The 15,896-nt window shown below is 37.3% G+C and overlaps 1 protein-coding gene across 3 annotated transcripts in view; it reads left to right on the top strand.

Moving 5' to 3' along the window:
* LOC146671610 (nuclear GTPase SLIP-GC-like) overlaps positions 1 to 14,938 on the top strand; it is a 158,835-nt gene extending 143,897 nt beyond the window's left edge. Inside the window, exons 1-24 of one of the 3 annotated variants that reach the window (XM_085403884.1) lie at positions 1,262 to 1,509; positions 1,645 to 1,726; positions 1,897 to 2,009; positions 3,258 to 3,296; positions 3,925 to 3,966; positions 4,084 to 4,122; positions 4,540 to 4,564; positions 4,708 to 4,794; positions 5,120 to 5,207; positions 5,998 to 6,214; positions 6,322 to 6,537; positions 8,157 to 8,363; positions 8,456 to 8,631; positions 9,859 to 9,952; positions 10,036 to 10,123; positions 10,241 to 10,362; positions 10,628 to 10,801; positions 10,883 to 11,034; positions 11,140 to 11,257; positions 11,373 to 11,481; positions 11,585 to 11,715; positions 11,922 to 12,003; positions 12,193 to 12,270; positions 12,424 to 14,938. In XM_085403884.1, coding sequence (XP_085260010.1) covers positions 1,660 to 1,726; positions 1,897 to 2,009; positions 3,258 to 3,296; positions 3,925 to 3,966; positions 4,084 to 4,122; positions 4,540 to 4,564; positions 4,708 to 4,794; positions 5,120 to 5,207; positions 5,998 to 6,214; positions 6,322 to 6,537; positions 8,157 to 8,363; positions 8,456 to 8,631; positions 9,859 to 9,952; positions 10,036 to 10,123; positions 10,241 to 10,362; positions 10,628 to 10,801; positions 10,883 to 11,034; positions 11,140 to 11,257; positions 11,373 to 11,481; positions 11,585 to 11,715; positions 11,922 to 12,003; positions 12,193 to 12,270; positions 12,424 to 12,542 — 2,583 coding nt within the window. In that variant the 5' untranslated portion in view covers positions 1,262 to 1,509; positions 1,645 to 1,659 and the 3' untranslated portion in view covers positions 12,543 to 14,938. Of the gene's footprint in view, positions 1 to 1,261; positions 1,510 to 1,644; positions 1,727 to 1,896; positions 2,010 to 3,257; positions 3,297 to 3,924; positions 3,967 to 4,083; positions 4,123 to 4,539; positions 4,565 to 4,707; positions 4,795 to 5,119; positions 5,208 to 5,997; positions 6,215 to 6,321; positions 6,538 to 8,156; positions 8,364 to 8,455; positions 8,632 to 9,858; positions 9,953 to 10,035; positions 10,124 to 10,240; positions 10,363 to 10,627; positions 10,802 to 10,882; positions 11,035 to 11,139; positions 11,258 to 11,372; positions 11,482 to 11,584; positions 11,716 to 11,921; positions 12,004 to 12,192; positions 12,271 to 12,423 lie in introns of those variants that run through there. The other 2 variants (XM_085403885.1, XM_085403886.1) reach the window with 2 other exon arrangements.
* Positions 14,939 to 15,896: the final 958 nt, after the last annotated feature.

The following is a 15,896-nucleotide window of genomic DNA, read 5'->3' as shown; positions in this document are numbered from 1 at the left end:
TTGCCTTGCCTTGCCTTTTCATATGCTGTCCCTTTTTTTGTTTTGTTTTACAATGTGAATACATTAACATTAAAACGAATAGCGTAGGGAGGATAAGAAGGAATGTTTGTGTGAACCGCAATCCTTTTATGTAGTGATACAACATTTGAGCATGTTAAATACGCCATTCTAAAAACACAAACACTGATTAAGCAACAACTTTCAGCCAAGATTTATAAATTCTTTTTCCTTCTAACTGTCAGTGAATCTACTACCTATACACCATAATTCAGCAAGTCAAACTAATGCTGGGCATACAGTGTGCGATTTCTGGCCCATTTTGAGCCGATTTTTGAGTCGTGCAACCGTTTTGGCGATCGGCCCGATTTTGGCCTTCATCGTGCGTCGTGCATCGTGTAGTATACGTGGGGTAACGAGAAGCGATTAATACCTCACGACCAGCTCCCGATCATCAATCGCTTGGTCGTGAGGGTGTCACCGCAGCTTCTCACACTGCGGACCCGCAAACACAAATGTCAGCGAAAAAGACGGCGTAGCACGGCAGTGCAGCGTGTGATCTGGACACAAGCGATGGAGGCACAACTTGTAGAACTATGGCAAGCTCATCCGAGCCTTTTCGATGTGGCCTCACAAAATTATCACGACCACAACAACCGTGAAAATAGTTGGATGTATAGTGCTGCTCAATCACAGCTGCTTGATAAATGTTTTTCATTAGCAATTTAGCAAAGTTGATGGTGGTGGTGTGCATGTCTGTGTGAGTGAAAGACAGAGAGGGAGAGCGAGCGACAGAATTTCTGTTATAACCTTCATTTTATGGACGCACAGTTTGAGCACTCAGGTCGCATCAGAGCATCGGGCCGTATAGTGTGAGACCCTGCATCGTGACCTACGAACTTCTAACCCCTGCGAGTCAATCGTACAGTTTGAGCAGAAGCTGAATAACGCGACTGAAAAAATCGCACAGTGTCTGCCCAGCATAAGCCCAGCATTAACAGTTACATTTATCTATTGTGGGATGGTTGTGGCTGGCCCGATGACTGTGACATAACAGAGTGGCAATTTCTATTTTTATTAATACTTTTGAGGATTAAAGATGGTATTAATAATTATTTTTTAAAGTGTTCATCACCCAACATCGTTTCACTCCTCTGTTAAAAAGTAAAACAAAAAAGAAAAACAAAACATTTGCTCCGAGGCAGGTTGTTACCTGTCTGCCAGCCACACCCTTCTGCACAAACACCTCCTCTTCCTGCTTTTCTCAGTTCTCCGTTCTGCTTTTTCCTGCTCCTGCGTTACTCATGTTGGATTAATCTTTCTATTTTATGTATAGATGCAGTTGCACCTGTGCAGTCTGAGCCACACAGTTCCAGTTTGTTTTTAACCGTATCTGTTTGTGGACTTTGCTCTTTGCTCGATTTCTTTCTTCCCGCTTGTTTCCTATTGTTGTCTCACTGCTTCCCTCACATCTCCCTCAGCAGCCTTTTCCTGCATTACTTTCGACAAAAGGTGAGCAGTTTGAACTTTTAATCTGAATTTAATATCAGTGTCCCTGATTATATATGGATTAAAGGAGAAGTCGATCACAAATGTCTAATTTGTAAAGCAGTATTGTCTGGTTAAATATTGCATTTTATATTTCAGTTTCATTTCTTGGTCATGGATGATTTCGTAAGAACCAAACTGGTTGAATGGGGGCTAAGTGAGTGGGTAGAAAAATTTAAAGGTAAAGTATTAACGTGAATCTGTGATTGGTACAGATACTGATTCTGTTGTGATCTGTTAACTGTAAAACAGCTCATAGATTTGGGCTGATTGCTTTTTCACTCATTAAGAAGAATTTCTGAAGCAAGTTGAGGATAAACTTTATCTCTGCAACTTTATTTTTTCTTACAGATGAACAAATCGATGCTGAAAGTCTGTATGAGCTTGATGATCGAGAAATTGAGAATTTGATCACAAAAGCTGGACCAAGAGTGAAATTCAGGAAGAGACTCAAGCTGTTAAAGGTAATTAAGTTTAAAAAAAAAAAAAAAAAAAAAAAAAATATTTGCTATTTCTATTGTTACAACGCTGTTACTGTTACTAACAAATGTGGTGTGGATGTGTTACAGTTTTTCAACACACAGATGTATGAAGCTGTCTTCAGCTAATTTAAAGTGGATACTATAAATTAGATAGATTTTCTCCTGAATACTATTGCTATTTTTCTGCAGAAGGAAACTGTAAAAGCTGCATTTTCTAAGGAGCAAAAACAAAAAACTCCACCCTTTCTATGGGCTTAAATTGTGGTCATAAATATTTTGTACTTGTAAATCAAATGTGTAGTTGTAAACTCAGTTTTGTAACCTTGTAACGTAATAGTGTCACGGCTGGCGGGGTGAGCTGTGTGGTGTTGGAGGAAAAGGAGGACCCAAAATGCGGCAGTGACTGATGATTCGAGTGACGTTTATTTACAAGTGGTGGAGTGGGGGAAAAACAGGCAGTGAGGCATGACAAAACAACTGAAGAAACCTAAACTGGGAGAACTAAATGACAAACCTGAGAGCATACAAAAGGGGTGCGGGGCAGAGAGACGCAGAGACAGGAACAAAACACCATAGAACGCACATGAGCCAACAACGAACACAGACCGACACCCACTATATATACACACACAAGGTAATCGGGTAATCACACACAGGAGGGAAGAACAGCTGATCCGAATACACATGATGACTGGAGGACACAAGCTGAACACAATGACAACAGACAGAGACCTTCAGAATAAAACAGGAAATCTAGAACACAAACCGGACACAAGGGGGAGGACACAGAATACCAAAATCGGAATAACTAGAACAGAGGAAAATAATCATAAAAACAGAAAACGCTGGGTCAACGAGCCAGCACCACGACAAATAGTGACTTTTCCTAGTAATAATTTATTTTTAAAATATTGTAGCTCAGTTACTAACTCAATTAGTTTTTTTGAAGAAGTAACTACTAACTATAACAAATTAATTTTTCAAAGTAATTTGCCCAACACTCGTAATAATATCTAGCGCAATTTTTGTTAAGTCTTTACTAAGATGGATTTGCAATGTTTTGATTGTGCTAGAAAGAACAAAACACAAATCAAGAAACAGTCATTTCTTTTCAATTAAGTTACAAACTATTTTGTTGCATTGAGGTTCAGTATCTATACAAGAAATGCAGTTTTTAATACATGTTTAAGTGCTCAGTATTGTATTCGGCTTTGCACTTTTTATCTGCAGGGTAAACAGGAGCATGAAGAAGTAGCTGGTTTGGTTCAGGTAAGGATTTTACTGAATTTCAGATATATTAGCCAACTGCCTGAGACAAAGGAAAGCTTGATTTTGTTGCCTATACGGTAAAATACTGATTCAATATTAATTTTAGTACCTCCGATTGACATAACCAGATGTCATTACTGCCGACGTAAATTACAGTTTTGCCGAATTTATGTTTACCTTTCAGTTTTACATTTCCCTCAGTGTCATCTGTTCTGGTCGTCTTTGCTGGTTTCTCTAGCCTTACATGTTTCAGAACAGAATCACCAATTACCAGAGTTTGATGCCTGGCAGGTGTTTCGAAAAGTGGGTAAAAACAGTTAGACACATGAACAGATTGGTGGTGTACCAGGAGCTTCTGTTTAAGACTGTGCTTCGTCCTCATCGTCACCCAGTCATCCTGTTTCCCCGGCTGCTCGGGACAATCTGCCAGAGGGAGCTAACTGGGCCTACGCTACCTTTGGCTCCACGGGCTAAAGGGGCTTGGCTAGCTAAGGGATTTTTGAGGGTGCGAAGCAGAATCTCCAATTCTGTGATCCTGGCCTCCTGTGTCTCACTGGCAGTAATTATTTGTAGAGTAATTTTGTTAATTCTTAACTAATATAGATTTAAACTGTTTTTACTGTTGTAGGAAGAACAAACCTCAAATCAGGAAACAGTCATTTCTTTTCAAGTCAGTTTAAAACCGTTTTTTTCCCCCTTCAGATTTAATGTCCATATGACAAATACAATTTTTAATACATGTTTAAGAGCTTAATATTAAACACTGCTTTGCACTTTTTATCTGCAGTATGAACAGGAGCATGAAGAAGCAGCTGATGTGGTTCAGGTAAGGATTATACTGAATTTCAGACACATGAGCCAACTGCCTGAGACAAAGTAAAGCTCCATTCTCTGGTCTATAGAAACTGACGACTCTCTACAGAAACCAATAAATGACCGAATCTAAAAAGTTCATTCATAGGGGGTTGGGAAATATACATTTTGCCCTAGCTAGGGAATTCGCCAACTGTCTCTGTAGGTCTTTATGACTGGGACTTAATTATGTAAAAGAATTGTCTCATAGATGTTTACTAAGAAGAAGGTAATTTATAATGTATTCTTCATCAGCCTGCTGGTTGAAAACATAACTGCATTTAAGTTTGTTGATTGTAAAACTTGTACGTTAGTGTCCTTTAAATGCTGTTAAAGAGCAATGCCAATACAAATAGTGATAATTTCCTGTATAACTCATATTCATCCTCAGGTCTTGCCATCCACAAGTGATACAGGTGAGACACATGCATCGTATTTATTGCATCTCATATTAGTCGGTGTTTTAAAGGCACCAGTATTTTTTTGCAATCTACATAACTTTACTAAGAGTAACTTTCAATGCTTTGTTCTTATTGTTTTGTTGTTTTTATCCAATCAGGAAAGAGAAAATCAGACCTTCAAAGTGATGCCAGCAGGTTGCAGTCACCAGCTAAGCGTCAGCGTCAGTCTGTGCCAGGATTTGCAGGTATTTACGTCTCTTTTTAAACAGTGTCACAGTTTAAGACACTATAGGGTTAAATTTCTGTTCAGCACAATTTGTCCAACATGCCAGTTTCATCTTTGATGTTAGAAATTACTTTTTCTTTGGGCTGTTGTCAAAATTTAACAGTAACATGATGCATGGTATAGTAAGTTTGATTGGTAAGTGGTCACATTATGATCCTGATATACTCTAATTCACACAGGTTTGTTTTTTTTTTAAACATGAGATTTTACATTTTCTGTTGATTCTAATCTATAATTCCTTCTAAATAGTTTTTTTTTTTTTTTTTTACTTTTTTTGTCTACAGAATCAATCATACTGTCTGATGTGAAAAGCATCATGACATTTGTACATGAAAGACTAAATGAGCAAGACAAACTCAGTGATTTCTTGAAGTGAGTATTAAGTTTTTTTTTATATTTTGTAATGTATGGGCCTGGTTCCACTCCTGATCGTGTGACAGTTTCACAAACAGATCACAGAGAGATTGTTTTTAAAGAAAGCAAAAATGCAGATGCAAATGGCTGTAAAACATCCTCAGAAGCTGCTAGTTATGTGTAATTTAGTCACACAGAGAAGATGGTCCATCTTTCAAGAGTCTTGACACACGCAAAAATAAGCAGTATATTCAGATAATCACAACAATTAAAATAATTCAGTCCAAACAAACTTTATGGATGTCACACTGGTTACACCAAGAAACAGTCACAGGAATGAGTAACTACATTGATGAGGATTTAGAATCAATACTAATTGCACGTCTTTGGACTGTTGGAGAAAGACAGAGTACCGGGAGAGAACCGAGGCAAACATGGCGATAAACTCAAAATAAAAAGCCCCCCAGCCAGATGTTGGTGTGAGACAACAGTGCTAAACATCATGCCACCGTGCCACCTGTTCATGAACCCTTTAGGTTTAATATTCACCAATTTGTCTCTTGTGTCAGATTGTATGACACAGACTGCTGACATACAGCAGTACAATTACAGATGCTGAAATAATTCTGTAGTAAAATAAAACAACATATAATAAACGATTTGTGGAACCAGTGTATAAAACTGAAATATCTAGTAATGATTCATTGAATAATCACTACCATGATTATACATTTGAAATCTTTTGAAGCATGCTTAAAAATGTTTCATGACTGAATCCATTAACCATATTTAAAATCTTGTTCAACAGGAAAAAGATCAGTGATTTGGAGACAGACAAGAGGGAGCTGGTTGGCGTCTTTGGTAAAACTGGGGCTGGAAAGAGCTCTTTGATAAATGCCATCATCAAAGAGAAGAATCTTTTACCCTCAGGAAGCATCAATGCCTGCACCTCAGTCATGATAAAACTGGAAGCTAAAACACACAGCTCAAAGTATGAAGCAGAAATTGAGTTCATCACAAAAGAGGTAAAACAAATTCCCAAAGTTTGTTTAGTATGTGTGTTACACTGCAGTTCTGGGGGCTTACGCCTGAGTACATGGCTCAATAAATGGCTTGTCATCTATTTTTGTAGGAGTGGAGAGATGAGTTGTGGTCATTTCGTCAGCTTCTTGACAATAATAAAAATCAGGAAAAGGAAGACGATGATTATCATGATGCTGTTGAAAAGCTGTCAGCACTGTATGGACAAGAATGGAAAAAGTCCTTTGAAAACCTCATGGAGAACAAATATTTCAAAGAAATTCCAGAATTTCTCCAATCCAGGCGGAAGATTTTGACATGTGAATCAGTAAGACAAAAACTCTCATATTACTACTATAACAGACAGCCATTATAGACTACACACTGGGGATGCTGGGAAAAATGCACACAGGTGAAACTAGGACAACCCGGGACACAAAAGGGAACTGACCAAATTAACAAAAGACTAAGAATTGGAAACATATCTCGCTTCTGAAAATAGCATGCAGCGTAGATTCAAAAGTCCAAAAAACACAAAACACTGAAAACAGATCCAGTGATCCCAACAAAACAGATCCTACTGAGATCCAACAATGATCTTTAGATGATCACAATCTAAAATTGAAAACTAATTATTCAGCTTTTAGTGATACAATTTCTTTTAGTATTTTTTTTTATGTCACTGACTTTTTAATGGTTTTTGTAAAGCACTTCAAGTTTCAAGTTTATTCATTTATAATGCGCTTTTAAAAACAACAGTTGTTGACCAAAGTACTGTACATCAACACAGTCAAAGCGGAAGACATACCAAATAAAATATATTGTATTTTCGTTTAAGTATAGATTAAACAAAAATGGAATCATGGAAAGAACAATAGAAACAGTCTCATCTTGATTTAAAAGCCAGAGATTAAAAGTGGGTCTTTAAACGGGTTTTGAAAGTCTACATTGTTGGAGAGGTCCTGATATGAAAAGGCAATGAGTTCCATAATTTAGGAGCAGTGACGGCAAATGCCCGGTCTCCTCTGTGTTTTAACCTCGACCTTGGGACAACCAAAAGCATTTGGTCGGCAGACCTCAAGACCCTACAAGTCTACCCATCTTTAAGAGTCACTTAAAAGGGCGACTGAGGTACACTCAAACATGTGATCATGTTTACTAATCATGCTTTATATTGGACGTGAAAAAAGAGTTAGTGTATTAAAGAAAAGGGAAACAACTATGAGTGTAATGGGTGAGTGCAATATCAGGACAGTCAGGGCATGTGCAATACTGGGGTTTGTGCAATATAATTGATGTGTTTCTGTTATTGTTATCTATACTGTCCTCTGTGTCCACTCTTCTTGTCATTGTTTGTTCTGGTATAATGTGATCACTGTTTTTGTCCTTGTCACATGACCTGTAAATAGTGTCTCTGTATGTTTTTACTAACTTGTGTTTAACACCAACCTGCCAGAGGGTGTGCAGATGGAAATTAGCCCAAGGCTATAACCTGGCATATTTATATTTGTTAAAATGTTCATTGATATGTATTGCCCCTCGTTCTAAATAAAATAAAAAATTTAAATAAATAAATAAATCTTGGGGGAGAATACCGGGTTAGGAGATCAGCAAGATATATAGGGGCTTGGTCATGTAACGTCTGAAAAACAAGTGTTAAAATTTTTAAAATCAATTAGAAAGCTGACTGGTAGGCAATGTAATGATGCAAGTATGGGAGATATGTGATCCTGCTTGCGTGTCCCAGTTAGGAGCCGTACTGCAGCGTTCTGGACTAGCTGCAGTCGGACAATTAATGTAGCGGCAATACCAGAATAGAGGCTATTACAGAAGTCGAGACGCGATGAGATGAAGGCATGAATCGCTTTCTCAAAATCTCTGAGAAAGCGATCGTCACTTGCACTGAGGATTGAAATTAAACTGCACTGCTTTTGCTGTTTATTGCAGGTTAATGAACTCTCTGCACAATTTGTCAAGTACACAAGAAGTGATTCAAAACAAGGAGAAGGTAATGAAGGAAAAAAGTGGTTTTGGCCACTAGTGAAGTGTGTGACTGTCAGGGTGCCAAACAATCCTTTTCTCCAGCATGTCACACTTGTGGACCTTCCTGGAAATGGTGACTGTAACAAGAGCAGAGATCAGATGTGGAAAGGGGTAATTCACATTTACTGCTCTTTGCTTATACTGTGTTGTCTGTAAACAGTCATCTTTCAATGAAGCACTGAGACATGTTATTCTCCTTTCAGATAGTTGGAGATTGTTCTACTGTGTGGATTGTGACTGAAATTAATCGAGCAGCATCAGAGAAAGAGGCCTGGGAGATCCTGGAAAGTGTCAGTAGTCTGATTGGAAATGGTGGCGAATGTCAGCAAATTCATTTTATCTGCACCAAGTCTGATCTTGTTGATGATTCAGATGATCTGTAAGTAAATTTTGAATGCTGATCAACTACACGGTGTTTCCATGTAAGATAAACCCAGGCTAGACAAAGAATGAAGCACAGGGTGGAGTCTTTTTTAAAAATTAATACAGAACATTTGGGTCAAAAGCAGTCTCAGATGAGATACAATTTTATGACGTTTACTGAAGATGGTGGAATTAGTAATGAACAGAGAATTCCCTGGCCAGAGTGGAACAGCGGAGAATGGGACAGGCAGTGGAATTTTTTAGTTCTAGAGGGACAGCAAGAGAGAAGAGGGTGAGCAATAACAGGAGAGCAGGAGGAGAAAGTGATGTAACTGACATCATGGCAGCTTTTATGTATGTTGCACATAATGTATGAGATTATAGGAAATCGGAAGTCCTTCATTTCCCCAGATTTGAAGGATGGGTCGGGTGTATCCTTCGTGGCCCACCATATCCCAGAATTCATAGCGCGGCCCAGCCTATTCCAGTTTCCAACAATGGCGGCAGCTACTTAGTTTTAATATTACTCATATTACTCTTTCTGGGTCACAAAATAAACTTTCAAGAGATTTTCAGGTGAGAATGTAGCTGTGTAAACTTCAAGTATGTGCTTGGTTTATCAAAACATCACATATTTGCAAAAGTGCGCCGACTTTTTCGGAGACATCTGTTACCCACCAGCTCGATAACTCGAGAACAGCGAACTCCTGGCACGTCATTTAAATTTAATTTTATAAAACTAAATATTTGTATGCTGTATGCATCTTGTCTATTCCTAAGTTGTGAATCTACACCAGCCATATTTCACAGCGCTGTGACTTATGATTTTGAATCACTCAGACTAATGTAGTATTTGTCAGTTTCTTTCTTATTTGAATAAACTCTGGCCAAGAGAGCCAGTGAGGCAAAATCTAAAATACTGTCATTACTCGTTCCCTCCCAGGCTTCTACAGTTCTGATTGGCCAACATTTCTAGAAGGTTAGGATTTGGCATGTTCTTGACAGCGTTTGACTTTGTGTTTGCATTTACATGTGAACAGAGATATTTTCCTTTAAGTGCACATGTGAATGTTTTTTGGGGGTTTTTTTTTAACGAAAACAGAAATTCCCAGTTTTCAAAAATACCTGTGGACATGTGGATGTAGCCCAAGAGTAAATCAAAACCACCCAGCCTGCCCCAAATTAATGATGGTGATGATAATAGTGATGATGGTAACAGTACATATATGCACATTTCTTGTAGTTCATCAGCTGATATCCATGATCGAATAGTTAAAAGAAACATGCAAGCCAAGGGTGAAGTAAAGAAGGCATTCAACAAGCGAACCAAGATTAATGTGAGTTTTATAGGCTTACAGAAAATAATACAGACTCTCCACAGTTGTAAGGATGCTTTAAAATTAAATCATTTTCCCCCCAGAAACACTTCACTGATGACAGTTTCAAAGTGTTCACAGTGAGCTCCAGAGAGTTCCTAAAAGGGAAGCATCTAAGTCCAGAAGAGACTGGTAGGTGAAGTCTTGATGCACATGTTGTTTTAGTTTGCTGTGACTGAAAGAAGAATTATTTAATTTGAATTAAAGTGTGTAATGTCAAACTGTGGCACTGAAATTTCTTCTTAACAGAAATAACCAAACTTCAGGGATTTTTGCAAGTTCTCAATGACTGTCACTCTGAGATAGTAAACTATGTGAGTGGAGCTTATGGGATTCTGTCTTTGATTCAAGGAGCCAACTCCAGAGGAGTGGTAAGGTCAAGTCAAAGATATACAACAACATTCTCTTACGTGTTGGGATTTATCAATTATCTTTGTGTTTCTTATTTATTTATTTATTTATTTATTTATTTTTAATTAATTTATGGGTTATTAATTGTCTCATGCATTTTTGCTGTTATATTTAGTTTCTCAGGTTCTTATTACAGAAGAGTGACTTTTAAAACCAACTGAATTCAAAAACCTATAAGAAACGACAAGTAGTTTTTATGGCTTTATTACTTCAAATATTTTTCAGGATAGTAAAAAAGGCGAGGTGTTTGCAGAACTTGAGAGAATCATGAACCTCCAGCTTGAAAATGTCCGAAAAGAAATGGAAGAGACCTTTACGGCTTTTGAAAAATGTCTTAATGATGGCGTTGAAAAATCCAAAGGTTCATATGGAGAAAAACTCAAGAACTTCTTGTATCGTGTATGTATTTTAAATCTAGTTGTAACAAAACAACAGATTTTACATGAATATGTGTTTAAATAATTCTGTTTCGTGTTTTAGGGAAAGAACAGTGGTTTTTGCAGGGTACTGAAGTGTGTTGTTGAGAATGGTGGCGTGCACAAACCAAAAAAAGGGACCCTAATAAACCTTAACATGAAGCTGGCTTCATGTCTGACCGACAGCATTGATGAAAAATTCAGAGAGATCTTCCCGTAAGAAAAGACACGTTCTAAACAGTCACATAATATTATTCAAGATAATTTATAACATATAAACTTGCCAACTCTGCCATTAATAACCACGTTTATATGTTTTAGAAATGACTCAGAACGTGGAGCATTCAACGGAGTCATCAATGAATTTTCTCTTAACACTGATTCTCTGATTGAAAAGTACAAAAGTGCTGAACTGCAGCTCAGATTTCTCAGGACAGAGGTAAGAGATGAAACTTTCCTGTCTAAACTAATGGACAGTAAAAGGAAAAAAATGTATTATGACTTGATGTGATTTTAAAATGATGTTCATCCATATTTCATGTTTTTTCTCTAAGGAAGAAAAAATTAAGGCAAAACTGAACAGAATGATGCGGAAACAGAAGAAAAGAGTCTACAGCAGTCTGACAGAGACAATTGAAGACATTATGGAAGAAGGCTACAAGAGTAAGAAATAAGATCAGAGCATCACTACTTACCACAAACACATAGTTATATTTAACACTATATGGCATGAGAAATCTGATTGGAGTTTTCTGTCTTATTGTAGAGGCTGCAGAATTTGAAGGAGAAGGCATGCTGTACTGGATGAGGGAGACTATTAAGAACCACGTGCACTCAAAGAAGGACATGTTTGAGCAGGCAAAAAATACCATGTTGGAGAAGTTGCACAGTTTGATGGTTTGTCACGTTTTATGAAGAAATATGATTACCATATTTTGTTATAATTCACGCAAAGGCTTTTTCTATGTTTAGCTGGAATAGACTTATACAAAAATGTATGTTCAATTTATATTTTTAATGCAGTTTGAGAAACTTCTAAATGTCATTGTATTTGACTTTAACACATTTTGATCTGTGATAAGTAATTACAATTTCTAAAATAGGTAAACATCCTGGAGATTCTGGAGAAAATTATGAAGGAATCCATTGAAAGTTCATTTAAAACTGATGGGAGCTTACTCCCAGGTAAACAGGATAGTTTGCTGTAATTACATTTGATAATGCTTCCTTCCTTTTCACTTTATCTTTACAGTCTTGCACCTGATAGCACAGTCTGTTTACCTTTTTGTCTATCTATTTTTTAATTAACTTCTAAATTACTGAGTGACCTGTTACTGTGGTGAGAAACAATTAAAAAAATATTTTGTTTTTCAGATGTTTCAACAGAGCTTGAGATGGTGAAGAAATATTATGATCAACTTGCAGCCACTCCAGACGATGAAACATCACTTGGTAAATCCTTAAATGTCATCATCAGTATTACATTAAATGTTTTAAATTCAAACAATTGTCCTTAATGGAACCAATGGAAACCAAAGTTTCCATTTGTTATCGCTCTTTGTTAAACCTCCTTTTCTGTTTTTGTCATGGTTGGCTGTGTGGCAGGCAGGCAAGCAGGAGTGGTGGACCCAAAATGCAGGACTCAGACTCAAGGGATGAACTCAAAAGCTTTGATCTCAGCTTTATTTGCTGGCACAGGAAATCAAGCTTACAAAGCAAACTAAACTAAACTGGGAAACAACATAAACTCACGGGGCAAAGGAATACAGAAGCTAAGAAATATAGAACAGAAACCAAAACACCAGCAGTCATAAGCCAAGAATCCAAAGGAAAACAGACCAATAAACAATAATATAGAATCAAAACACTGGGCCACAGGCCCAGAACCGTGATAGTTTTGGATGTTTCAGATTTGCTGACTGGATAGAAACTGCAGAAACCTGGACACATACAGGTTCTCCCAGAGGAAGTGCTGATTAAATCAAAAAACCATCTTTGATTGATTTTGTCTCAATCATTTTCAGTTGTTTTTGTTGGGTCTATTTAAAAGTTGTTTGGTGACATTTGACTTTGATTTTGAGAATGTCTGTATCTTTAATGATTCAAATCTTGAGGCTGACAGAGCAGTTTGAGGAAAAACTGAAAGAGATTTACATTACATCACTCTACATATATTTCAAATCTATTTTAATGTTTTTATTTTATGAATTTAGTTATGGCTCATTCAGATGCCAATGACATTTATATAACACATTTCAGTACATGTAAAATCAGTCTACTTAACACAGAAGATAAAAACATGGCAACACTTTATAATACAGCCCATACCTAACGCGTAGTTCCCCTGTAATTAAATGGAATATCAATGTATTTTATCTAAAATTAAAATTAAAATTGTAATTGTATTTACCTACAAATATTTAGAGGTAGGGATTTCTGAAATGTTTAGTACTATAATCTAATGAATCCTAAAATTGATCTTGTAAACTTTGAGACAGGATTGGTCAGTTAGGGTAAGTAGCTCCATCTCCGTCCTGTAGCTACATGACTAGTTTTATCCCTCTACATTGTGTCCATCTTTTCCCTCAATTTCAGGAGTTCTTTTCACTGTGGAATTAATTGTCTGATTATGAGATTAAAAGTAGTTTTTCATCTCAACTTTTCACACTCAAATATGTGTTTTTGACAGGTTTTCATACATTAGAGCCACAGCAGAGGGTGTTTTTCTTGAAAACAATATCGGAATTAGGATTAGATGGATTTGTGTATAAGAAACACCAATAGTCATAGATTTATTTGTAAAAGTTTTTTTTCAAGGACACATTCATACTTCTTGTCACGCTATTTAATTGTACGTTTCTTGCTCCCAATAACATTTCTGACCTGTCATCTATGTTTATTCTTCACAAAAAATATTACATAAACATTGTTTTGGCAGTAGTATTAGCAGAATCTGTTGTGATATTTTGACAACATTGTGTGTTGTTAACAGAATTTGACCTCTGTCACACCTAACAGCCATTTTTGTTGTTATGCAGGTCTTTCCAAGTACTCGGTGCCATTTGAGGCACTAACTCCTTCCCCACAAAAGAATTGAGTATATTTTGTATTAAAAATATATTATCACATTATTTCTAAAAGCTTGTCTTAAAATGTTACACCCAATTTATCTTTGTAATAAATTCTACATTTCAGGAAATATTCTTTTCTTTTCTTTTTTTTTTAGCATGTGTTAGGTTTTGTATTGTTGATTGTCATTTATGCTTAGCAATATTTAACCATATATGCTTAGAGGTGTATAATCAATTGTGTAGTGATAGGATGTGTGATCTTTAGCAGGCTGCAAAGGCTTGGTGTGCATTCCAGGAATGCATTCCAGGAATGCACACCTACATCCTGGGAGCATGGGAAGAGGTCGTACCTTGTTTTAATGTTTTACGGTAGGATTAACGTAGCTATGTCAGTTTTAGTCTAAGTGCTTTTTACATATAGATGGATTGTTGGATTTTCCAGACCAGCAGGTTAAGGGAAGTCATTTATGGGGTCACACTCTGACCCCACACACACACACACACACTTACACAACGCACAGGAAAGGTACTCTTTGTTTGTATGTAGACGTCATATGTTAATGAACCTATGCATATTCATGTAACCTCAATAAAAGAGCAGTGTTACGGGGGAGCAGAGAGAGCAACTGGGGTCAAGCGAAGGAACGGCGTTTGTCCGGTTCTCTCCCGTGCACGAGGAACATGAAGAACTTTGCCTACTTCGTGTCTTGCTTGCTGTGTAATTATATTGTCTTCAACTTTCCAGCGAATAGGTTCAAGCTACAAACCTATCAGTATGAGTATCCTAAAATGCCATCATTTTTGTTTAGGTTCAGTTGTTAATATAAGTTATAAAAATTTGACAAAAACATTTGACCTTCTTCATTACAGTTTTACAGCCATATTCATAATATTATAGCCAGAAGTTTATTTTATTCCACTAAGGCATTTTTCAATGCTTAAAGTCATTGAAATAAGTCTCTGAATAGTCTTTACTCCCATTACTCTTATGGAAATCCTTCTGAATTTGAATTGTTTTTTGTTGTTTTTGTTTGTTTGCTTTCTTTTTGTTTTTTGAGGGGGGGGGGGGGGGAAGAACCAGAATAAATATCAATCTTTCATCAACCTTTTTCTCAGTTTTTCTGAATGATTCACAAATGTGTCAAAGCATACCCTGTCCACCCTCTTGTAGTTATTTACAGTATAAACTGATACTGCATCACATAAGTCTGTGATTCTTAACCACTGGGCCATGAGCCACACTTTGAGGGCTGGAAAAAAAATGGTATTTTACACCTGTGTCCCTGTCCATTAAAAATAATTTCACTTCCAATGCAGCTTCCCACCACTTGTTGGGGGTTGTTTAATCAGCCTCAATAAGCAACCAGAAGAAGACAGTCTGCCCGCTGTTTATAAATAGCAAAATATATGGAGAAGTTCTTAAAATGCAAAAATGAATATAAAAGTGACAACCCCCCGTCCACAAGGCAACATTTTTGTGCAAGTTTAACCCTGACTTCCTGAAGTATGTGTTTGTGAACGGAGGAAACGAGGCGGACCTGAGAGCCCAGTGTGCAAAGTGTGGACTAATGATACCCAACAAAGCACTGAACTGATTTTACCCGTTGCTGTATACTGTATATGTGTCATGAGCTGATGGGAGAGGCTGCTGCAAACAAGCTACTGACCATCCCACTCTCAAACGAAACTCTGAGCCACCATATTACAGACATGGTCTTAGACATACAGCATCAGCTTCTGGAAAGACTAAAAAGTACTACATTTTTCTCTTTGCAACTAGACGAGTCCCTTTTTTCTTGTCTCTTTTGCTGTAGTAAAATTGAATTATTATTATTTTTATCATTATAAAATAATGACCGTGGCTCAGGGGGTTGGGGATCGCATCTGTAACCGGAAGGTCGCCGGTTCGATCCCTGGGCTCTCTGTCCTGGTCGTTGTGTCCTTGGGCAAGACACTTTACCCTACTTGCCTACTGGTGTTGGCCAGAGGGGCCGATGGCGCGATATG

Source organism: Rhamphochromis longiceps, linkage group LG4, assembly GCF_057381845.1.
Source record: "Rhamphochromis longiceps isolate RC_006_pf linkage group LG4, R_longiceps_female_GT1.1, whole genome shotgun sequence".
NCBI lineage: Eukaryota > Metazoa > Chordata > Actinopteri > Cichliformes > Cichlidae > Rhamphochromis > Rhamphochromis longiceps.
Note: the sequence above shows the minus strand (reverse complement) of the source record. Positions and strands in the feature narration are given on the sequence as shown.